This window comes from Sinocyclocheilus grahami, unplaced genomic scaffold, assembly GCF_001515645.1.
Source record: "Sinocyclocheilus grahami isolate Dianchi unplaced genomic scaffold, SAMN03320097.WGS_v1.1 scaffold104.1, whole genome shotgun sequence".
Lineage (NCBI taxonomy): Eukaryota > Metazoa > Chordata > Actinopteri > Cypriniformes > Cyprinidae > Sinocyclocheilus > Sinocyclocheilus grahami.
The window spans coordinates 1,377,040-1,398,088 of NW_015505283.1; the positions used below are offsets into that span (position 1 = coordinate 1,377,040).

Here is a 21,049-nt window from a genome sequence, read left to right on the forward strand (position 1 = left end):
GAGCTTAGCTGGCTAATACAAGTCTCTCTCTTTCTTTCTTTCTTCTAATTCTCTCTCTTTCTGTCTGTGATCTGTTAATCCTCTAGCTCTCTTCAGCCTCTCATTAACTAGAGTCTGTCTTGTCTTTTTCTACCCCCCTTCCCCACCTCTTCGACTCTTGGACCCTGTAGATTCGGATAAACAGGGAAGTAAGTACTTCACTGCTCTTTCTTTTCTTTCTCTCTGCTTTATTTCCCTCTGTTCCCCCATAGCTCTCTTTTCTCCCCCCTTTTGTGTCATGGCATTGCTCTGTTTGGATTACTTAAACATGAAGAAAAGTGGCTCTGTGTCACACAGATCTTCTTTATATTTGTCCCTAAATGTGGATGCATAAAACTTTTAGCTTCCATCTGTTAGGTTTCTTATTTCTTACTGGTACCTAGTTTTCATAGTTTCAGGTTAAAAAAAAAAATCTTCTCTTCACCTTTACATTTCCACTTTTTTTTTTTTTTAAATACAGGTGGAGAGAGGGGTCAAAGGTCAGGAGGTTAGTCTTTGTGGTAGGATAGTTGCTGAAAAAAACATCTGAAAGGGGGTCTGCTGGTCTTAGCTGGTGTAAGGTTATCCTGTCCAAGCTGGTGCTCAGGTAAGAAGCCAGTCTCCAAACCTGACCAGTTGAAAAGTGCCTAAAACCTCCTTAAAACCAGATTTTTTCCCCCGCATCCAAGCTGTCTTCAGCTGTCTGTAAGATTGAATCCAACCTTTAAACTTACCAATCCATGAATTTTATGCAACTGAACTGCACCTCAACTTCAGCAGAATCAAACTTTGTGTTATCTAACAGTGATTTGCTAAAGTCTAACAAAGTCTAAATTTGAAGAAAATAAACAGGCAGCTCATGCGCCAATAGAATGCACCTTTAAAACTGAACAAAAAAAGCAGGTTTGCTGGATCTAGATGGGTTTGGGGCATTTGTCAGCTGATCAGACTGGAAGACCATCTGACCGAACAGCTAAACACCAACTTGACAGGCTGGGAGACTAACTAGACCCGATTAAACCAGCTAAGACCAGCAAACTACCTGAGGCTGGTTTAAGCCATTTTTTTTTCCAGCAGAGCTCCTATTCTGGGTGATGAATGTATGAAAAAGAGCAGGGGGACACTTCATAATAACTTTCATAAATAAAATTATATAATCATTATACAACAGATTAGTAGTTGTGCATTTTTAAATATGAATATGAGGAGAATATTAAAAAAAAAAATTAGTTGATTTGAAAGTTATTATAAAATGTTAAATGAGTAAATAGAGACATTTTGCTTTAACCATTTTGATGTCTTGAGTGATTTTTATGCAGTGCGTTTATAGCATTGTTTCAGAGTTTTGAGTTGCTAAGTGTTGTAAAGTGTTTTGTCAAGCCTTTTTTATTATTTTTTTTAGTTTTTCTCCCTTTAATGAGCTTCTGTGTCCTTTGAACTTTCCTTCTATTTTCAAATCAGCCATTAAATATATAACTTTAAGCATGATGTATTGTATCATCATCTTGAAAAATTGCTGCATTTCGGCTACATTGGGATAGTTGCAGCTTTGGGCTTGTGATACGATCATCATGGATTTGATGGCAGATAGGGTGACCCATGAACTGAATCATTACTGAGATCCCCTTTTGCTATCGTGCCCTTGAGCAAAACACGTACCTCACATTTTCTCTAGCGGGATGGTCCCTGTTAGTGTGCTATAAATCCACTTGCACTGCTGCGTAATGTACTACACCTTCATTTATTTTTTTTCCCAAGCCTATATGGCTGCGCTTTGCTCTTTGACCATGGTTATCTTTCTAATAAAAGCCAGATTTTGAGATCTATATAGTATGGTTTCCACCATGGGGCAAAAACATACCTTATAAATAGGTATGTAAGGTAAAACGTAAGACAATTGCGACATTTTGTCTTTTTTTTTTTCTCCGCAATTCTGACTTTTTCAGAATTGTGAGATATTAACGCAGAATTGCAAAATATAAACTATGAGTTTATCACTTGCAGTTCTGAGAAGAAAAATCTGAATTAATCTAAATATAAAAAGTCGCAATTACTTATTATTTGTTACTCTGTGGTGGAAACAAAAAAAATTAATTGCAAGATGTAAACTCAGAAGTCAAACAAAAAGGTCATTGGTAATGCATGAACTTGTTAATTATCCATTTTTCACACATTTGAAGAATGTCAAAAAAAGACAAGACATTAAAGTTTGAAATCAATAATAATTGCATATTTTATTTTATAGGCAGCCTATTTAAAAAAAAAAAGAAATGTATGTGTATATACTAAAATATGCAAATTTACATTTATTTTAAAATGTTTTTGGGTTTTTACATCTATCATATTCAATATAATATTTGAATAATTTGCTTTTTTACTAATGATGACATTAAATCCATTTTTAATTATTAATCTGTTTATAATATACTTTTTATCACACAATATAATTGAGTCTTTATACATGAAAATATGTACAGTAGCTGCCTTTATGTAGGGAATCACTGACAATGGGATCATCATATTTGTGGGTCCCTGACATTAAAAAAAAAAAGTTTGAAGACCCCTGGTATAAGTAATAGAAAATCATGCTTACTACTGAATCAGCAGAACAAAGCTCTTTTGGACCAGTTATCTTCCCAATGTTTTCCCTGCATCCCTTGTATTCTCCAAACCCCATAGACTGATGAATCCTTTCAGTGTGGAACAAACATCCCCCACAATTTCTTTTTCCATCTACAGTGTATCTGTTTCTATGTTTGTTTGTACAGTGTGCAGGAAATAGCTTGGCCCAATCTAAAATGTAGTGGGCGTCTGCAGTGTTCTAAATGGAGCAGCAAATGCTCAGCAACAATGAAGAACATGTCTCTATTATTCCGCTAACGTCTGTTTAATGAAAACAGATCCACTTTTTGGGAGCATCCCCAGGTAGTTCTTTGAAAAGGCTTAGCTTTGATGAATAAATTGCATGTTTTGAGATGTTCCTAGAGTTTCTTTCTCCCTGTACATTCCAAACATGAGCTGATAGAGGAATCGTGTAGGGAGCTCATGTCCCCCATGATGAGTTTTATGTTTGGGCAATTGAGTATTACTTTTGTAGCAGGGTGCCTTTTTGTTTGTTTGCTCTTTGTGCCTCAGACTTATTAATAGTGTTAGAGAGTAACAAACACTACTAGCTATCCTACTAACTTGACTTACATTTTTCAATTTGCTTTTAGTTTTCAAACTAATGTAGCTTTTGAGATATGCAGTAAGTTATGTTGTCAATACTGAAACAGGCTTTCCTTAGAATTTCTTAAGTAGTGTTGGGAGGTCAGATTCTTTTTAGTCAATCAGTTTGAATGATTCATGTAGGTTTTGCTTTGTTTGGTTTCTTATAGTGTAGATTTGTGTGCTCAGAGCTGGTGTCATCCTAATTTAGAGCCTCATTTTCTGTTCTAGGAAATAAACTTGATGAAACTACTCGCCATGTTGAGATAACCCTTATTTTATCTCAGTAACCCACAGATTATCAAACGGTTCTGCTCGCAGTCCAAATAAATTTTGGTTAATTTCAAATAGTAGCTTTCAAAGCAGTCATTTGAACTGGATATCTAGAACTAAAGACCTTGGATCTCTGAAGAGCATTTGTACTCTAAAGAGGAGTGAGATACAAGTGATTTTTCTAGGACACAAATGGCTTACACAGCACGTCACCTCTATTTATTTCTTTTTAGGGTTACCATCGATCCAACCACTTCATCGCCACTCAGGGTGAGTATCTTTGTCTGGACAAGACTTGTGGATGGATAGATGGATGTGTGTGTGTGTGTGTGTTTATATGGTTCAGTCTGGCAGTGTCCAGTCCCAGGAGGGATAGCCTCTTTCCTCTCTTCAGTCTGAGCCTTTGGGTTTGTGTGTGTATGAGACTGAAACCTTCACAACGCAGACATCCTCCAGATGGAATCTAATGAGTTCTGATCCAGGAAATTATAGAGGTGTGTGAATAGAGATGGTGCAGCAGAGTCAGGATTACCACCTGCTGTCTTCTTACCCGAGATCCCCATCAAAACCACCAGCACAATGACTGCAGGACCTTGGCTCATCTCAGACAGATTGTGTGTACTGCGAAATCATTTTCCTAATAGTTTTGTCTTGTTTTTGAATAATAGAACATCTGTAGAAAATCATTTGACCTTTACATCCTTTATTTGTTTTTATGCAATTTGCAATTTTTCTCTCCATTCAACCATAAACATCACTCAATTTATATTGAAAACAAGAAAAAGCAGTTTGCCAAAGGGGTAAGAAAAATACAAATTAATTCGATATGAAACCAAATCTTAAATTCTTATGCAGTGTTGCTTATTTATTTTTAAGGAAAGGTTTAAGGATATTTTTTTACTGGAAAACAAGACAAAAATACAGCTCAATAAATTATTTTTGCAGAGTGAGGACATTCAGGGACATCCTTGATTTGAAAAAATTTATGGGACAGATTTACTAACAGCACGCACCTATGATAACCCTCTTTTTGGCATTAAAAATGCCAAAAAGATGCCCTCTTTTAGCAACAGTAACCAAGGAGGGCGGACTTTTGTGAAGGGTCAATTTCCTCGGACGCTGCATTGGTCATGATTTGACGTCATGCTCTGCAGCGTCTTTTTAAAAAACGAAATTCAACACATAACAAATAATAATACATCTAAAATGTAAAAACATACAATCTACTCCACTATTCTGCAGCGCTGCAATTTTAAATGTATGTTCTTTTCAAATTCAGCTAAGAGGTCATGCTGTGACGTATCGAACTGCTGTTGGTCACACGGTTTCACGTGATGCTAATTCGCAGATCAGAGTTCACCAAGCTTGAACTTTGGAGCGCAGCGAAACATTTCACACGGGCTTGCGTTTCCAGTCTGACACATTCGCATGCGTATGAATACAAGTCAATGGAAAGAAAAGTGCAATGTGACCGCCCCTTTACTCATTTTGTGCCTGTGTTATTAGTAGATTACCCACACCTGATTATCATCAGTTCTGCTTGTCTGCGACCCTACGCAAATATTTGCCCCACTTGGTCGATTGTGTTGGTCTTTATAGAAATGCATTCGCTCTGTTTAGTAAATCTGGTGCCATATTTTAAGTTTTATTGTTTACATATCTTGTAAGTAGTTGTTTAATAAGTAGAATGATGTACAGTCTGTGTGGTCAAAGACAGTAAAACAGTGAAAGACCATAAAACCTGAAATCACCTACATTTGGATACCAGCCAACTGTCCTTACTAGGAAACCGACTTCATGAATATACTAAACAATGTATTACTTTCATTCTCAGCATGCAAAAAGCTTTCTGTAGCTTAGTTTCCAAAGGATAGAAGTCATTGGAAATTCCCCCACCATGACAGAAGAAACAATGTGTGTGCATGTGAGAGAAACATCAGACATGAACCGCCCTCTATCCTTTTCATAGCTCTACTAAAACAAGGTCACCCTCATCTCTCATTGTTTCAGATCTCCCATAAATAAATCATTACATGTTTGTGGTGTGTCTGTCTTTTCCCCCTAATTGAATTTCGAGGCAGACTCAATTGATGGGAGAAATTAGTTTTTTCTATCAGAGAGCCACATCCTGCTGAGGTTAAAAACGGATCCATTCACCAGAAATGTCTGCTATTGAATTACTCTGTGTGAGGCTCTGGATTACTGAACTGCCTTATAACATGCAATGACACTTGGTAAATTAAACCCGCCGTCTGGAGCACTGGCTGCCATTCATTGAATATGTGTGTGTGTTTGTGTGTGTGTGTTTGTCTGTTTGCAGGGCCCAAGCAGGAGACAGTGTATGATTTTTGGAGGATGGTTTGGCAAGAAAACTGCTTTAGTATCGTCATGATCACCAAGCTAGTGGAGGTGGGCAGGGTATGTTCTAGATCCTTCCTCATCTGCACACTAACCCATCAACTAAAGACCCATTCTCAACCATACACATTTCATTCAGTCATCACCTCGAAATCTTTGTGTATTTGTGGGTCTGTTGCACTTATCTGTGCTTGGAAATGATATGTAAATTGATTTAACGTCAGCATTTTCCATTCATCAGTCATGGTCACTTTTTCTTGATAAAACCATAGTTTTACTTTTTATGTTTTTATGTGATTACTGTATGCACAAAAATGACCATTTAACACCATGAAAATACAGGGTTTATTTGGACTTTGGAGTATCATGTAAATACCATGCTTTATGAATATGATAATCATACTTACATGATATTCGGGTATGATAGTGCTCTGATATATAGCATGGTTACCATAATGATTACCATGTTCATGTTCCATAAAATGTACAATGCCATGTAGGGAAGCACTTATGCATATGTCAGTTACTTTTACAGTTACTAAATTTTTTTTATATTTGTTTATTTATTGTATTGGTGTGTATTTTATATTTAAAAGTGCATTCTCATTTCTACTATTTTACATGGTAGCCATCATGTAACAATCAATCTTTCAAAACAATAATAATTTAAAAGCACATTTAAATGCAATCTTCAGCGAATCCCAAAATGAATATCCATTTTCCCACTGTACATTATAATGCCTAAATTCACTTATACAGTAGCATTTATGATTAATTTTAGTTTTATTTCTAATTTATTTAGACAAAATTGTGTAGAATTTTAATATCTACCATTACATGAAAAAAATAACTCCGGTCCAAAAATCCATGGTACTACTACATGATACTTTATTGTTACTGCATTCAATATGGTGTAAATTAAAGTCCCGTGATATTATCATCGGATACCATCACTGTACCACTACAATACATTTGCTATGTGCAGTACAGTACACTTATCACGTGCTCACATTATATAAATACGTCTGTTTTGCTGTCAAACTAAAAATGAGATTTGAAGTATCATAATTCCCACACTCATGTAATGCATTCTGCTTCCTTGTTTTGTGGCCCACTCGTTAAACCACCTCCTTTTCTTCCTCCGACATAATTTCCTCTTTCATTTTCCTCTCCACACCCCGCATCAGCTCCTTCAGTGCTTCGGAGACGGCGTCTGCTGCCAACAGTCCTCTTAACGGCCCATCCCTGCCCTCTTATGAAATTGGGGCTCTATTATGAAAAATACGCTTTCCCTTTTTATCATAAAAGCTGTGAACAGCAGGGATAAATGGATGATGGCTTAGGTCCGACAGCAAATCTAACAGTTCGTGTAATGGTAATAGGCGTGTAGAAATAAACCTGGTTTACAGTACACAAGGAGGGAGTTCTTTCACTTCATCAGTTTGATTGCTGTAAAGCTTTAACTCAGAGACCAGAAGGTTTAAGATATAAGTATAATATATCAAATTAAAATGTTGTTTTTAGCTTTTGGCAATGTATACATCTCTGTTTATGTATTTGCTTTGAAATATCTTAAGATGATTAAAAATAATCAAGGGTGTTTTTCTGTGTAGCATTGAATTAAATTTATTCAAAGAATTATATTTAATATTTTTCATTTGTATGCACTACTATTCACCTTCATGTATTTTATTTTTTTTTAAACATTCTAATATATGTCCAAGTTTTTTAATCAGTTAATGCGCAGGCAGTTTGAACTGATACAGGAAAATCAATCAAATTTTCTGAATTGAATACCATTTTTGCTCCTGACGTTTTAATCAGACAAGCTGTCGAAACATCTGTCTTAACACTTTCATACTAACACAAGTAAGAATCATGAAACTAATCTAATGACATGCTTTTTAGAAAACTTAATTGTGCATTAAAATCTTCTCATTATTCATGATGTTGTTTAATTTTATATTGCCAGCAAAACCATTTGAAATATACAGTATCATATATCACCCAACGCTAGTATCATGCTGCTGTGGACCTCTAATGTTTTCTAACCTGAGTTTGTTTATCTTGGTTTGTCTTTTAGGTGAAGTGCTGCAAGTATTGGCCAGATGAGTCAGAGATGTACGGAGACATTAAGATCACACTGCTGAAGACTGAAACTCTGGCGGAGTACACAGTGCGAACTTTTGCCCTGGAGCGGGTATGAAATGATTTCTCTTCCTCTAGAGACAGGACAGGAACTGATGGGGAAAAGAAGGGTTGTATCTCCCGCATGAGCACCATACCACCTCTAAGCCACGGCTCCAACACGCTCTTATTTCTCACACTTTTTGAGAAAGATTTGCTCTGCCATTTGATATGATGCAATCTATTATGCAAGAGTTAATGTACAGTCAGCAGGCCATTATCACAAAATAAATGCAGACAGGGTGATCAGGTCTTGTATCCCCAATATTGTATCATGTTACTCCACATTACCCTGCTTATTACATGGCTACTTAACAAAATAAATAAAATGGACATGAATTATTGATTTGAGTTGAAAAACTTTTGTTAAGTGAGAGTGATATGAGAGATGTGAAACTATCACAGCCATGTCGGAAATCAATTTTCTTATATCATCTATACAGTTTAGCATCATGATACAAAATGATTTTATCTCTGACTGCCATGATTGATCAATTAGAATCAAGTATTTCTGGCCCTTTAATAATCTCTCATATGTGCTGCAGTGAGCAGTGCAGTGATTTTATGTAATCTGGATTAAGTAATCAGATTAAAAAAATTAAATACTTGTAATTAGACTGTATTGTGTTTTAAAATGTTCATTTGTTTTATAATCAGTTACTTTTTTATAGATAACATGATTAACTTAATATTCACAAAATGGCAGTAAATTCATTGATTCTTCCTAATTTATCTTTTTTATCTTTTAAATTTTCCTTTCTAAAAAAAAACGCTTATTGCTTATGTATTGCACACAAATATCAGACACTAGTCATGCAACTATAATTACATGTAAAATTGAGAGGCAATAAAGAATAAAATAAATGAAAAATAAATATTGAATCTTTAGTTAATGTTTTATTTTGCTTGTTTTAATTTAAAAATATATTTTATTTAACATTTTTAAGATTAATTATTAGCTTTTCACGGACCCCCAGTAGTTCCTTCATAACCCCCAGTTTGGGAAATCTTGACGTAATGTTTAATGCATTTAATGCACTTTATGTTGTTGATTGTTTAAGATTATCCTATTCAAATCAATGATAAATGAGTTAGGTCAAAAGTAATCAAAAAGTACCTAAAATGTGGAATGTGATAGATTACGTTACTAACTATAATTTTCATCATGTAATTTGTATTCAGTAATGAACTACAATTTTTAAGTAATCTACTGAACACTGCTGATACGTATTGGTTCTTTGCTGGGATTAGGGTAGAATTGTGTGTGTGTGTGTGTGTGTGTATGTGTGCACCCATTTTGCGTGTGTGTTAGTGGAGAATTTGGAGTGACAGCTCTTTAAATGAAAGGGAGAGAAGCGCCTGATACCCAGCAGAGGCCCACCGAGCTGTCTGTTCCAGGATTAGAGCTGCCTCATCTCAGAACGCTTTATGGCGGGCACATTAACTAAAGCATCTCTTTCTCTCTTCTCTCATTATCTCTCCTTCTCTCTGATACAATGGGCTAAATGTGGGTGCGTTTTCTGAAATTAGCTCAATTTAACCTCCTCCACCTCACCCCCCTGTCTTCTCTTATCGTCCTCTTTGCTGCCCTGTGGAGGCGCAGTTCTGTCGACAGCCTTTGATGTGAGTTTTGCGCTTGCCGCAGCCCTGTCAATCAAACACAGGCTGTGGGTGGAATGATGTGCTTGTGTGTGTTTGTCGAATGTTGGGGAAGGTTTCTCGGCGTAACCATCAGACAGGCTTTAGGCTGAAGCTTTCTTTGTGTGTATTTAAACAGACGAGCAATTGGGATGTTGTAATAGGAAGTCTCTTAGTGGCCTGTCAGGTAGATGTACGCACCTCCTCTGAGTGGGACCACAGAGCTGGGTGTCTATTTCACTGGCGCTTTTGCTAATTCATCTGAGTTTGCCTTGGTGTCTTTGAGCCATGAGGAATACAAACTCCAGAAGTGAGTCACCTCAGATTTTTGAGCCAATAGAAATTTTCAACAGTCCAGCTGCGATTTGTCTTGATTAAATAAAAATAGTAGTAAAATGTAAAAAATTGCGCATATCTATGTTGGAGCCGTGGTGTTGGTGGTATGCCCTTACACATTGAGCCAAGATGCTTGTATGGACAATTTGGGTTTAAGTTTCTTATATCTCAATGTTCGCTAATTAAAATGGCAACAAAAAATAAATAAATATATATATATATTAATTTTGATGCGTATTAATTATAATTGAATTTTTGGAGCCTGTTTGTCTTTCAGAGAGGATACTCCGCCAAACACGAAGTATGTCAGTTTCACTTTACATCATGGCCTGAGCATGGAGTCCCATACCACGCCACGGGTCTGTTAGCCTTCATCCGGCGGGTCAAATCCTCCACGCCACTTGACGCAGGGCCTGTGGTGGTCCACTGCAGGTATGGAGCTCTGTATTTCATCATATTAGAACTGCTAATGTTTTTCAGCCAGAAATGTATATGTCTGTTCAAAATCTCACCAATGCTGCATTTATTTGATCAAAAAACAATGATAGTGTGAAACATTATTACAATGTAAAACAACTGTTTTCTGTTTGAATATATTTTAAAATTAGTGCGGTCAACCGATTAATCGTGATTAATCGCATCCAAAATAAAAGTTTTTGTTAACAAAATATATGTGTGTATAATGTGTATATTTATTATGTATATATAAATACAAACACATGCATGTATATATTTAAGAAAAATATGTTATGTTTATATGTTCAATATATTTATATATAATATAAAATATAATCATATAAATATATACATGTAAATATTTTCAAAATATTTACTGTATGTGTGTCCATTTATATATGCATAATAAATATACACAGTACACATACATATATTATGTAAAGAAAAACTTTTATTTCAGATGCGATTAATCACTAAATTTTCAGCAGCCATTACTCCAGTCTTCAGTGTCACATGATCTTTCAGAAATCATTGAAAACAGCTGTGCTGTGTAATATTTTTGTGTAAAGTGTAATACTTTTTTAGGATTCTTTGATGAACAGAAAGTTTAAAAGAACAACGTTCATTTGAAATATAAATATTTTGTAATATTATAAATGTCTTTACTGACTCTTTTAATCAATTTGTTGCATACTCCCTGAATAGAACTACTTGGTTACTTACCCTAATTGCTTAAAACGTACTTACCACAATCTTTTAAAAGGTATCTGTGTGAATATATACCTGAATATATACATTTATATAATATAAAACCAAACAAACTTCTTGTGAAATGTTTTGCTTGAAAAATACTCCAAGGAACTCAAAGTCATATTACATGTTCAAAAACCCGATGTGACCATGATACCTGTCTAGAAATCTGGTTTTACCATTGTACAGTGTCAACAACCTATTTTGATAGTTTTTACTGTCAGCTGTTACATGGGACTTTGAATGTTCACATCCTTCCATGTCAAACAGGACTTATGGCAGCTGACCAGCCTGATCTTTAGTTCATGTCCATCAAAGAAAAAGCAAATGTCATAATTTTTGAGGAACATCTTGCTATCTGTCTTTCGTTTTTCCTCTTCAGTGTGGGAGCAGGCAGGACAGGCTGCTATATCGTGCTGGATGTAATGCTGGACATGGCGGAGTGTGAAGGAGTGGTGGACATCTACAACTGTGTGAAGACCCTCTGCTCTCGCCGCATCAACATGATCCAAACAGAGGTGCAGACTCTCACGTTTCCCCATAATTCCCTTTAACCAGCTATTGCAGGAGACTTATTACATGACATCCCTTGTATTTGCATAGTCATAAGCTCTGTAGGAGTCGCTATGAATATTCAGAATCTTTAGCATTGAAATTCAGTGAAAAGTGTGTATTGATAGATGTGAAATGCAAATAATAATCTCTGTTGCATCTGTCCGCTCTGCGCAGGCAAGTGCCTTTGCTTAGATGTTCCAAAATTTGCATATCCAAACTTTATTATGTAAATCCCACAGTCATTTGACTGTTTAAAACATTAGCAATTATTTACCAGCTGCTTTAATTAAATCCATCCGCGAGGGTTTTATGTAGAGCGATGTATACACACGCAGTGCACTTTGAAACATGCCACAAGTTTTGTTTACATCGAAACATTGGGGTTAAACAAATTCTGTTATCGGTGTCTGTTTACTCTGTATTGTCCTTTGTCTTGCATGCATTCTCACTTCTCCTCCAGTCCTCTCTTTTCTGTTCTCCTCATTCCTTTTCTAATCTTTTCTTACTTGATCTATCAATGGTGTTTTCTCAGGAAGACAGTGCCTCCTCCAAAAATCCAGTTGAGAAAATTAAACTAAATCAAAGCAAATATTATGAAATAGATGAAATTTGTTGTAACACCAGCAGAAAGTGCTTCCAAGGGAGGCCTCGCTTGAGCTCATTTCAAAATAAAGGTAAAAGAAAATCACAGAAAGCAGTGCCTCCTTGTCATTGTGATTGGCTGATTAATGCATTAATGTCTTGCCTATCATGCACACAACAGCAAATTCACATGAATGCCTTAAACTTGGAGTAATAACACCCAGTCAGACATTATCACTTTCAGTCAAGTCTGAATCTAAATTTGAAGTCTACAGCAAACCATGTGTAGTTATGTCTTTGCTTTCTCTCTCCATATAACAGGAGCAGTACATATTTATTCACGATGCCATCCTGGAGGCGTGTCTGTGTGGGGAGACGGCCATCCCGGTAAACGAGTTCGCCCTGGCTTACAAAGAGATGCTGAGGGTGGATTCTCAGAGCAACTCTTCACAGCTACGAGAGGAGTTCCAGGTCTTTGTCAACAATATATCGTTTTATAATTTCTCCCCAAGGTCTTGATTGTGAGATCTCATTGGTGCAAAATCCCACATGATTGTTCATTTAAACATTGGTTTTGGCTGAGTCACATTGTGTAGCAGTTTCACAGTCAGTGGTGGCAGACAAATTGCTTGTCACCTGAAATGTCCTACATGACACTAGTCTTAGAGACAGCTGCCTTACTCATAGGTTGTACAGCCTATTCTTCAATATCAGTGAAACATGCTATACAGTCAATGTTGAACAGAAATGTTTAGGGACCTTGTTATAAATGAACATCACTTGCTATAGCATAATTATAATACTCTTGGGGTCTGGTTTTGCAGCTTAGTTTCAAAAAATGAACTGAACAGGGCAGAAAGTTTGTGCTTTGAAAGTTAAAGCTGTTTACATCATAAATTAAACTCTTATTTCCAGAGATCAAGGGAAATTACATTTTTCAGATTCCTCTACACATTAATAACTTTCTATGAAGTTCTATAAATGCTAAATCTGTTCAATGAAGTAAAGCAAGGTTGACGGCAGCAGTCAAACAAGACTCTGTGCTGCACAAAGTGTGACATACCTGCTGCCTGTAGATTATTGATCAATACTGTTGAATAAATGTATTTTGAGTGTGGCTAGACATTCAGAGGACATTTAAATAATCTTTTTGACTCCAATGAATGAGGCCTGCGGCAACACGGGGCCATTCCGTAGCATATGTACACCTACACACATAACAATGAGAAAACTGAGATGTAATAAACGACAGAATGTTGGAAACTCTTTGAGAACTCAGAATCTTTCATTTCATTTGTATACACTGGAAACGTGGGCATCTTGGGTGAAGGTTCCTCACTAGGAGGCTATTGATTACAGAAGTTTAATTGTTTTCATAGACTTTCGAACATAAATAATAAAGGTAGTAGAGCAAAATGTGTAATAGAAGAAATACCTTGCATTCCGTGTCCATTGGGAGCAGTAGTCAGCCGTGTTTCACTTTGCCACAGATCCTCAGGGAGCGAAAGGCCAGTGAAGGTTATTTAATAAAAGATGTACCACTCCACATGTGTTGCAGAGAATACTTTTATTGATTCAGGGGAAGGCAGGCAGAACTATCCTTGCTCTCCTGCACTTACCTCTACATTGCAGTTTTCTGACTTTACTTTCCAGGTGAATTATAATGCATTCATTATAGGCAATTTTTTACTGAGGCTTTGAAACAGAAGTACAGGAAGGCAGCTTTGGATTACAGAGTGTAGATTGTGCTATAGTTATTAGGTGCTGATGGAGGATATTATAATGGGTTTTGTATATAAACATTTTTGATGTTTACGTAGACATCATCTTTTTTGTTGAATTGTTGTTAGAGGTTCCTTTGGCTGTAGTGGAGAACTGTAAATCTCTTTACCTTTTGGTTTGCACAGGCAGAACAGTGCATGTGTCATGGTTTTTCCTGACTTTGATGAGCTCATAGAAACTACATTTATTGTGTATGATGTTGGCCTGATTTGCAGTTTTGTTTGGTACTGTAATAGCAGTAATAGTTTAGACGAGTGAGATTTAATGCATGTTAAAGCTGGTTTCAAAAGCTGTTGTTGGAGTTGGGGCACATCTGCAGTCACCAGATGCACAATATTATTAGTGCATAATGGAAATCTTTATAATCACCAGTGTGCCAGCAGAAAACGTTGTTTTCTACTCAGCTTTCATTCTTTCTTTCTTTCTTTCTTACTTTCTTTCTTTCTTTAGCTTTTTCATTTTGTTTTTATGAATTTTCTTGCTTTGTGTGGAAAAACAAAGAACTTTACATAATTGCATCTTAATTTCTCCCAATTGTGACTTTTATATTGACGTTCTTCCACCTGACAGGGCCCTCGCCTTCCTGGTGACCACTGAGGGAGAAAGTAACAACTACATCAACGCGGCACTGATGGATAGTTTCCACCGGCCTGCTGCCTTCATTGTAACCCCTCACCCGCTGCCCGGCACGACCTCTGACTTCTGGAGGCTGGTGTTTGACTACGGCTGCACCTCTGTGGTCATGCTGAATCAGCTGAACCAATCAAACTCTGCCTGGGTAAGTGAAAGCACCAGAAGTTCCACTGAAAACAGCGCCCAAGAGGACTTTGGGAGTTTTTCTTCAAAATACATCTTTATCGGTTGCCTTTTTGCATTCACATTATCACATGTCCTTTGAAGTCGTTCAAGCTATTTTGTCCCCAGCTTCTCTAAATCTCCCTGTGAAATGTTCTATATTCATAAGCGTATAGTCAAGTCTCATTTACATACAGCTTCCCTTTGAGTTTGCGGAGTGGCGTCCCGGTGCTCTTCTCGATCACGGCTCTCTGAAAACCCTGACGTGTGCTAACATGCCGGCAGTTACTCCGTGTCACTCTCGCAGTCGATCTGTTCCTTTTTCTCTCTGTGGTGGATTAACGTCTCTCCCTCTTCTTCATTCGCATGATTGCTCTCTGCAGTCCAAAAGTATTAATATTTATCACCTCACTTGCTTCGCTGTCATTAATGTTCTTCCTCTTTCTCGCCTATTCTCACCGTCCCCGCCCATTTAATTTCACCTCAGTTCGGTTTAGTAAGGCTACAGCGTTTCATATGTATGGATGGTGAATTCTAAGGCTGCAACATTCCAAATACAGATGAGTCAAAATATTGATTCAGTTGAATCTCATGTATTTCATATCACATTCTTAGATTGAAATCCATATAGGTTTTTAGATTATGGGGGTTGGCCTCTGACTGTCCTCCTTGATCATCATAATTTCAGCAGCTACACTGTAAAATATACTTACTTCAGAAGCCTCTTCTTTCCAGAACCCATTTCCCTCAAGAACCTTTTTTTTTATTTTCCCATGCAGAACTTTTTTTCCTCAGAACTCCAGTTCCCTTCAGAACACCGGTCACTGTAGAATCCTTTTCCCTTCAGTAGATTTTTTTTCGTTCTAGATTCTTTCAAAATCCCACTCCTGCATAAACCCCTATTCCTCAATCCCATTCCATCTAAAACCACTTTCCACTTTTTCCTTTTCAGAACCACTTTTCCTCCAGAATCCATTTCCCTTTTCTTCTCTATTCTTCTGATTTTACTTTAAACATTCCATGAAGCGGGAAAATGATTAAAACACCCATTAAAGAAGCATGACCTTGGGAAAAAAGTCATCAGGATCTTATAATGCTAAATTATGGCATAAAAAATTTTTTTTGTCTGTGTCTTTTTATTTGTTAATTCCTATGTCACATTCTGTTTTCTTCTATCTTTCCAGCCTTGTGTGCAGTACTGGCCCGAACCAGGTCTTCAGCAGTATGGTCCTATGCAAGTGGAGTTTCTGTCCATGTCTGCAGATGAGGACATCATCACCCGGCTTTTCCGGGTCAAAAACGTAACAAGAGTGAGTTCCATCAATGATAATTTGCTTTCTTACATATAAGTGTTTTTTCTTTTTTTTCTCACGTTACCTCATTATATTGCAACACTAGCAGACCCTTAATATACCCTTAAGTTAACAGAAAGTTAATCACTTAATCATCATTTTTACCCGCTTCAGAAAATTGCTTTAATTGAGCAATTATGCAAAATTACACCATACAGAAGCATTTTTTTTTAGAAATAAAGTTTACTCACTTCATCCTTTTGGGCCTCTAAAGGTATACATAAGGTAAAAAGTAATCCAGCTGTGCAAATGAGCCTCTTCATTTTCTTTCTAAAAATGTGAAGTAGCCTCCAGTGTAATTTCCTGGGAGAATTCCTTGAATTACCACCACAGGGTTTTAATGATATTCAGCGATAATACATTTTTCATACCTTGGAACCCGTTGATCATTATGTTGTGCCATTTAACCGTCAGCTTAATTCCACAAGTTTGAAAAGTGCGGAAACTGAGACTTTTATGTAATATTTAAAAAGCTTTGAAAGCGTTCTGAGGCCTTTTATATTACTCTGTTGGCTATTATGCCACGTTACATTCAGATCACGGTTTAATAGACTACAAGATAAAGTGGTATAATAAATAGGGTTTGTCAGTCCAATATATTTTGTCAGCCAAAACTACAAGAGCAATTAAAGAACAGAGGAAAAGCTATTTCATATATATCCATTTTCATACCATCAGCACATGACACTTCATATGGCGGCACTTTCGCAGGCAAGGACAGATGCTGAAATAAGTTTTCAGAAGCCTGCAGATATGAAATATACATTAATGAGCATGCCACAGAAGGTCATTTTTACCACTTTCAATTTGCCCCAGCTTGTCATTATTGTAAGGGCTAATTTTGTTCTGTTTTGCTCTGCAAATGTTTTATAGCAGTGCTCTTTGCCTAATAGACTCCTGCATTTTTCTCTCAGCTCGTTGTACTTTTGACAGATGTTACAGTGTTTTAATGCTTTGGCATGCAGCGTGTCTGTGGAGTGTTAGAAACTAAGGTGATTGAGTGGGGGGGGAAGGCATTTCCAGCCCTGTAGAGGGAATTAAGGGGGTGTGTGGATGGGTGCATGTGTTATTCAAATGTGACATCTCTATTACTTAGATTATGTGGTAGAGAATGTGTTACTGTTTTTGTATGCTTCTGCTTTAAAATGGTGCTCTTTCTGCATTGTTGCATGTCTGCTAAAGAGACTTGTGTTTTGAAAATGCTTATAAATATGGGCATTCATGGGTTGTGATTATCCAGGAAATCTTACATGTTAATGGAAAAATTAAATCTTGCATATTTAATCCTCCATGTTATGTTTGATGTGCTTAGTTTATTTAATGATTGATTAAACAATAGATAAAAACAAGACATGGGTTGTAGGCTGATTATTGATGTACAGCAGGGTAAAGGATATTTAGGAGAACATTGGAATGTTTCCAAACCTAAACATTATTTTTCCTGGCTAATCAACAGAGAATTTTAAGTTGTCCGCTTTGGGAACCAAAAACTAATTTTGCCGGAACATCCTGGGAACTTAAAATTATTAGTGAGGTGCGTAACCTATGTAATTCCTGGTTTATGTTAAAAAAATTATTTACTGGAAAATTTGTCCTTAAATTTCAATTACATTCTCTATTCTGTAAATCAGTTACGATATATGCAACAACCAATGGCACAATGTGTCTAAAGGAACCATATTGAAACTGAACATGAATGAGAATCAATGAGCATTATTATCAGTAAAAACTGATTCTGGTGTCTATGTATGTCCTAGAAATTGTTTACAAATTGGAAGAACATTTTGGCAGAAAAATCATTATGTCAAACTTGTTAAAGTGTGTCGTTCAGCTGTGGTCACTGCGCTCACTTCCTCACAGCAATCCTCAGGGCAGTTTTGGGGTGTGCCTCAGGGCTCTATATTAATTCCACCTTTGTTTCAAGCCAAAGCAGGCATGTATTAGTGCCAGCCTTACAGTGTTTCTTCCCCACCCGAGTGAAACTCTTTCCCAGCAGACTCATTCATCACAACCTAAACACTGCTGACTTGGCACTGCTGAGACCTCAGCATGGAGAACAGTCCTACGCTACTGTACACATTCATAAACAAGCCCAAGTGCACAGCTGGTGATGCATTACTGATCGTGACCTTTCCTTTTCCCCGTCTCATCCATGTGAAGCTGCAGGAGGGTCAGCTGGTCGTGTGCCAGTTCCAGTTCCTGCGCTGGTCTGCATATCGTGACGTGCCTGACTCCAAAAAGGCCTTCCTCAACCTGCTGGCCAGTGTGCAGAAGTGGCAGAGGGAGTGTGGGGAAGGTCGTACAGTAGTCCACTGCCTGTGAGTAGTATTGTGACACATCCCACACACAAACTAATTTGTTTTATTAATTTACAGCCTGCTGAATTTCATTTTGAACAATGTCTCTTAAGTGATTTCATTTGATTTGTTATAATCTTAAAGTTAAATACATTTAGTTATGTCTACGAACTTTTTGTTTTCTGTAGTCTTAATGCAAATAAATTAAGCAAACTTCCATTTTGCAAATGAAATTTGCACACAATTAAATTAGGTTGTGACAACGTGATCAAGAATTGTGTTGCATTAGCTGCTTTTAATTTGCTAAACTGAACAAACAGTTGCTCTTTTTGAGTGTATTACATTTAATATTTCTTTGTTAATGTTTTGGTTTGATTATTTGCATTCTGTCTATTGATTTTTGCTGCACAGTAATACATACCTGCAACTGTATGTTGTAATCTGTCATAAGCTTTATGCACTGCTAATCAGATACAGACAAATGATACGAAAAAAGCTTAATGGTGCAGTCCTGCTGTGCTTAACTACATCTTTTACTTCCACCATGTGTCCTCTGCTGCGTGTCATTGATTGATGTTTCCCCAAGCAAATGATGCAAACAAATCTTTTTTTTTTCTACATGCCTGAGGTGAGATGTATGTCTAGTCTAGCAGGTGCACCGGCACTCTTCAGCAGTAATATAGTTAGGGGAAGATCCATAAGCCAGTGTGTTTTAAACACTTCCCAATTTGAGATTTTATTATCGTATCATTTATTCAGAAATAAAGGATGGTCATTAAATTTAGTGTGAATGTAAATTGAAGGGGCCACATCTAACATGACGTAGAATTGGCATCGCAGGAATAAATTCAATTTCAAGGTATATTTAAAATAGAACAATATTTATTTCACCTGATATTATTTTAATTTATTTTAAAATATAATAATATTTCACAATATTACTGTTTTTACTGTATTTTTGATCAAATAAATGCAGCCTTGAACATAAGAGACGTTAAAATGTTAAAAATCCTACAGACTGGGCGATGTTTCAGTTTTGAATGGTGCACAATCCTGCCATAAGCTCCTACATATAATATACAGTCAAGAGAAAGCCAAATCAAATATAAGAGAACAGAATGGAAAGATAAAAGCATTGTAATAACATTAAAGAGCAGAAATAAATGAACTAATCAAAGAGCAGTTACACTGAACGGCAAAAATTAAGAGATAAAAGACTAGGCACAAGAGAACTGATGAGAGGAATATTCCATTTTGTAATATTATACCATTTGTGTGATCTGAAAATTACACATAAACTGTGATTGGCCACAGATAAATGTCACAGGGCATTTCATAAGAGCACGTGGACTGTCCATCAGGACACGTTCCTGCCTTGCACATTGTTGAAGCTCCTTGTGACGGCCGTTGTGCCCTTGAACAGCACACTTAATCCTTGTCTTCTCACAGTGTTATCTGTGTGTGCCGTGACCCGTATCTCTGTTTGCCAGTGAGCCAGATAAGATATATTATATGCATTATTTATTTCTGTGTACCTTTGCAAACAAATCATGAACAATATTCTGGCATGAACAATTAAACAAACAAAAAATAAAAATCATTTTCTGAACAGGGACTCACTTCACTCATACCCAGACTTGCTGATCTTAGCCTCGGTGTTAACATGGTCATTATCCTTTTAACCCTTTTAACCGCACACTTCACACTTCGTTTCCCCTCCTGCCCACCGAGCCGCCTCATCTGGAACCCCAGGCACGAATTTGCTTCCCATCGTCGCCCAGATGCACATCACTCAAAACTATCACACAGTGTTACCAACCACAGGCAGAGAAAAGAGATTATGGAGATGAAATCAATTATGCTTTAAAACAGAACAGCACAGGCCTTTCTCAGCACTAAATCCAGAGCTGCCAAAGCACTGACTGCGATTGATTATCTCACCATTGCCTCATCTAGCTGCCGCCGTCGTTCCATACGCATACATAGCAGAAGACCTCGGCGGATCTTCAAACGGCTCTTTGTATGCCTCTCATGCAGGCTGGTTTCATATTAACTGGATATGTGAAATTTCTGTTGTAGACTGAATATCAGTCAGATCTGTTTCTCCACTCTCCTCAATGTCTGTCTCTTCTTTGCTCATGACAGCTGGGCTTGCTGTATTCTTGTCTGTCTAGGAACGGTGGTGGCCGCAGCGGCACGTACTGTGCTAGCAACATCTTGATGGAGATGATCCAGTACCAGAACATCGTGGACGTCTTCTATGCTGTCAAGACCCTTCGTAACGCTAAGCCCAACATGGTGGAGACACTGGTGGGTACAAAAGCTCAGTACCAGTGAAATCGTACTATAACAGATCTATTCAGAGACATAATAACGAGATTATTTGTTGCAAAAAATAAAGACAAATCACAAGAGGAAGTCTTGCCTTTGAAGTAAATGGCCAGTTGCCAAAAGCATCAGTTT

The 21,049-nt window shown here is 37.0% G+C and overlaps 1 protein-coding gene across 1 annotated transcript in view; it reads left to right on the forward strand.

Annotated features, from left to right (window-relative positions):
* Positions 1 to 21,049, forward strand: part of ptprub (protein tyrosine phosphatase receptor type Ub) — a 253,128-nt gene that overhangs the window by 228,045 nt on the left and 4,034 nt on the right. Inside the window, exons 20-31 of the mRNA XM_016276630.1 lie at positions 171 to 188; positions 3,732 to 3,768; positions 5,819 to 5,916; positions 7,940 to 8,056; positions 10,295 to 10,449; positions 11,606 to 11,741; positions 12,682 to 12,848; positions 13,900 to 13,911; positions 14,644 to 14,920; positions 16,122 to 16,247; positions 18,450 to 18,607; positions 20,761 to 20,896. Of these exons, the coding sequence (XP_016132116.1) occupies positions 171 to 188; positions 3,732 to 3,768; positions 5,819 to 5,916; positions 7,940 to 8,056; positions 10,295 to 10,449; positions 11,606 to 11,741; positions 12,682 to 12,848; positions 13,900 to 13,911; positions 14,644 to 14,920; positions 16,122 to 16,247; positions 18,450 to 18,607; positions 20,761 to 20,896 (1,437 nt within the window). The remainder of the gene's footprint in view (positions 1 to 170; positions 189 to 3,731; positions 3,769 to 5,818; positions 5,917 to 7,939; positions 8,057 to 10,294; positions 10,450 to 11,605; positions 11,742 to 12,681; positions 12,849 to 13,899; positions 13,912 to 14,643; positions 14,921 to 16,121; positions 16,248 to 18,449; positions 18,608 to 20,760; positions 20,897 to 21,049) is intronic.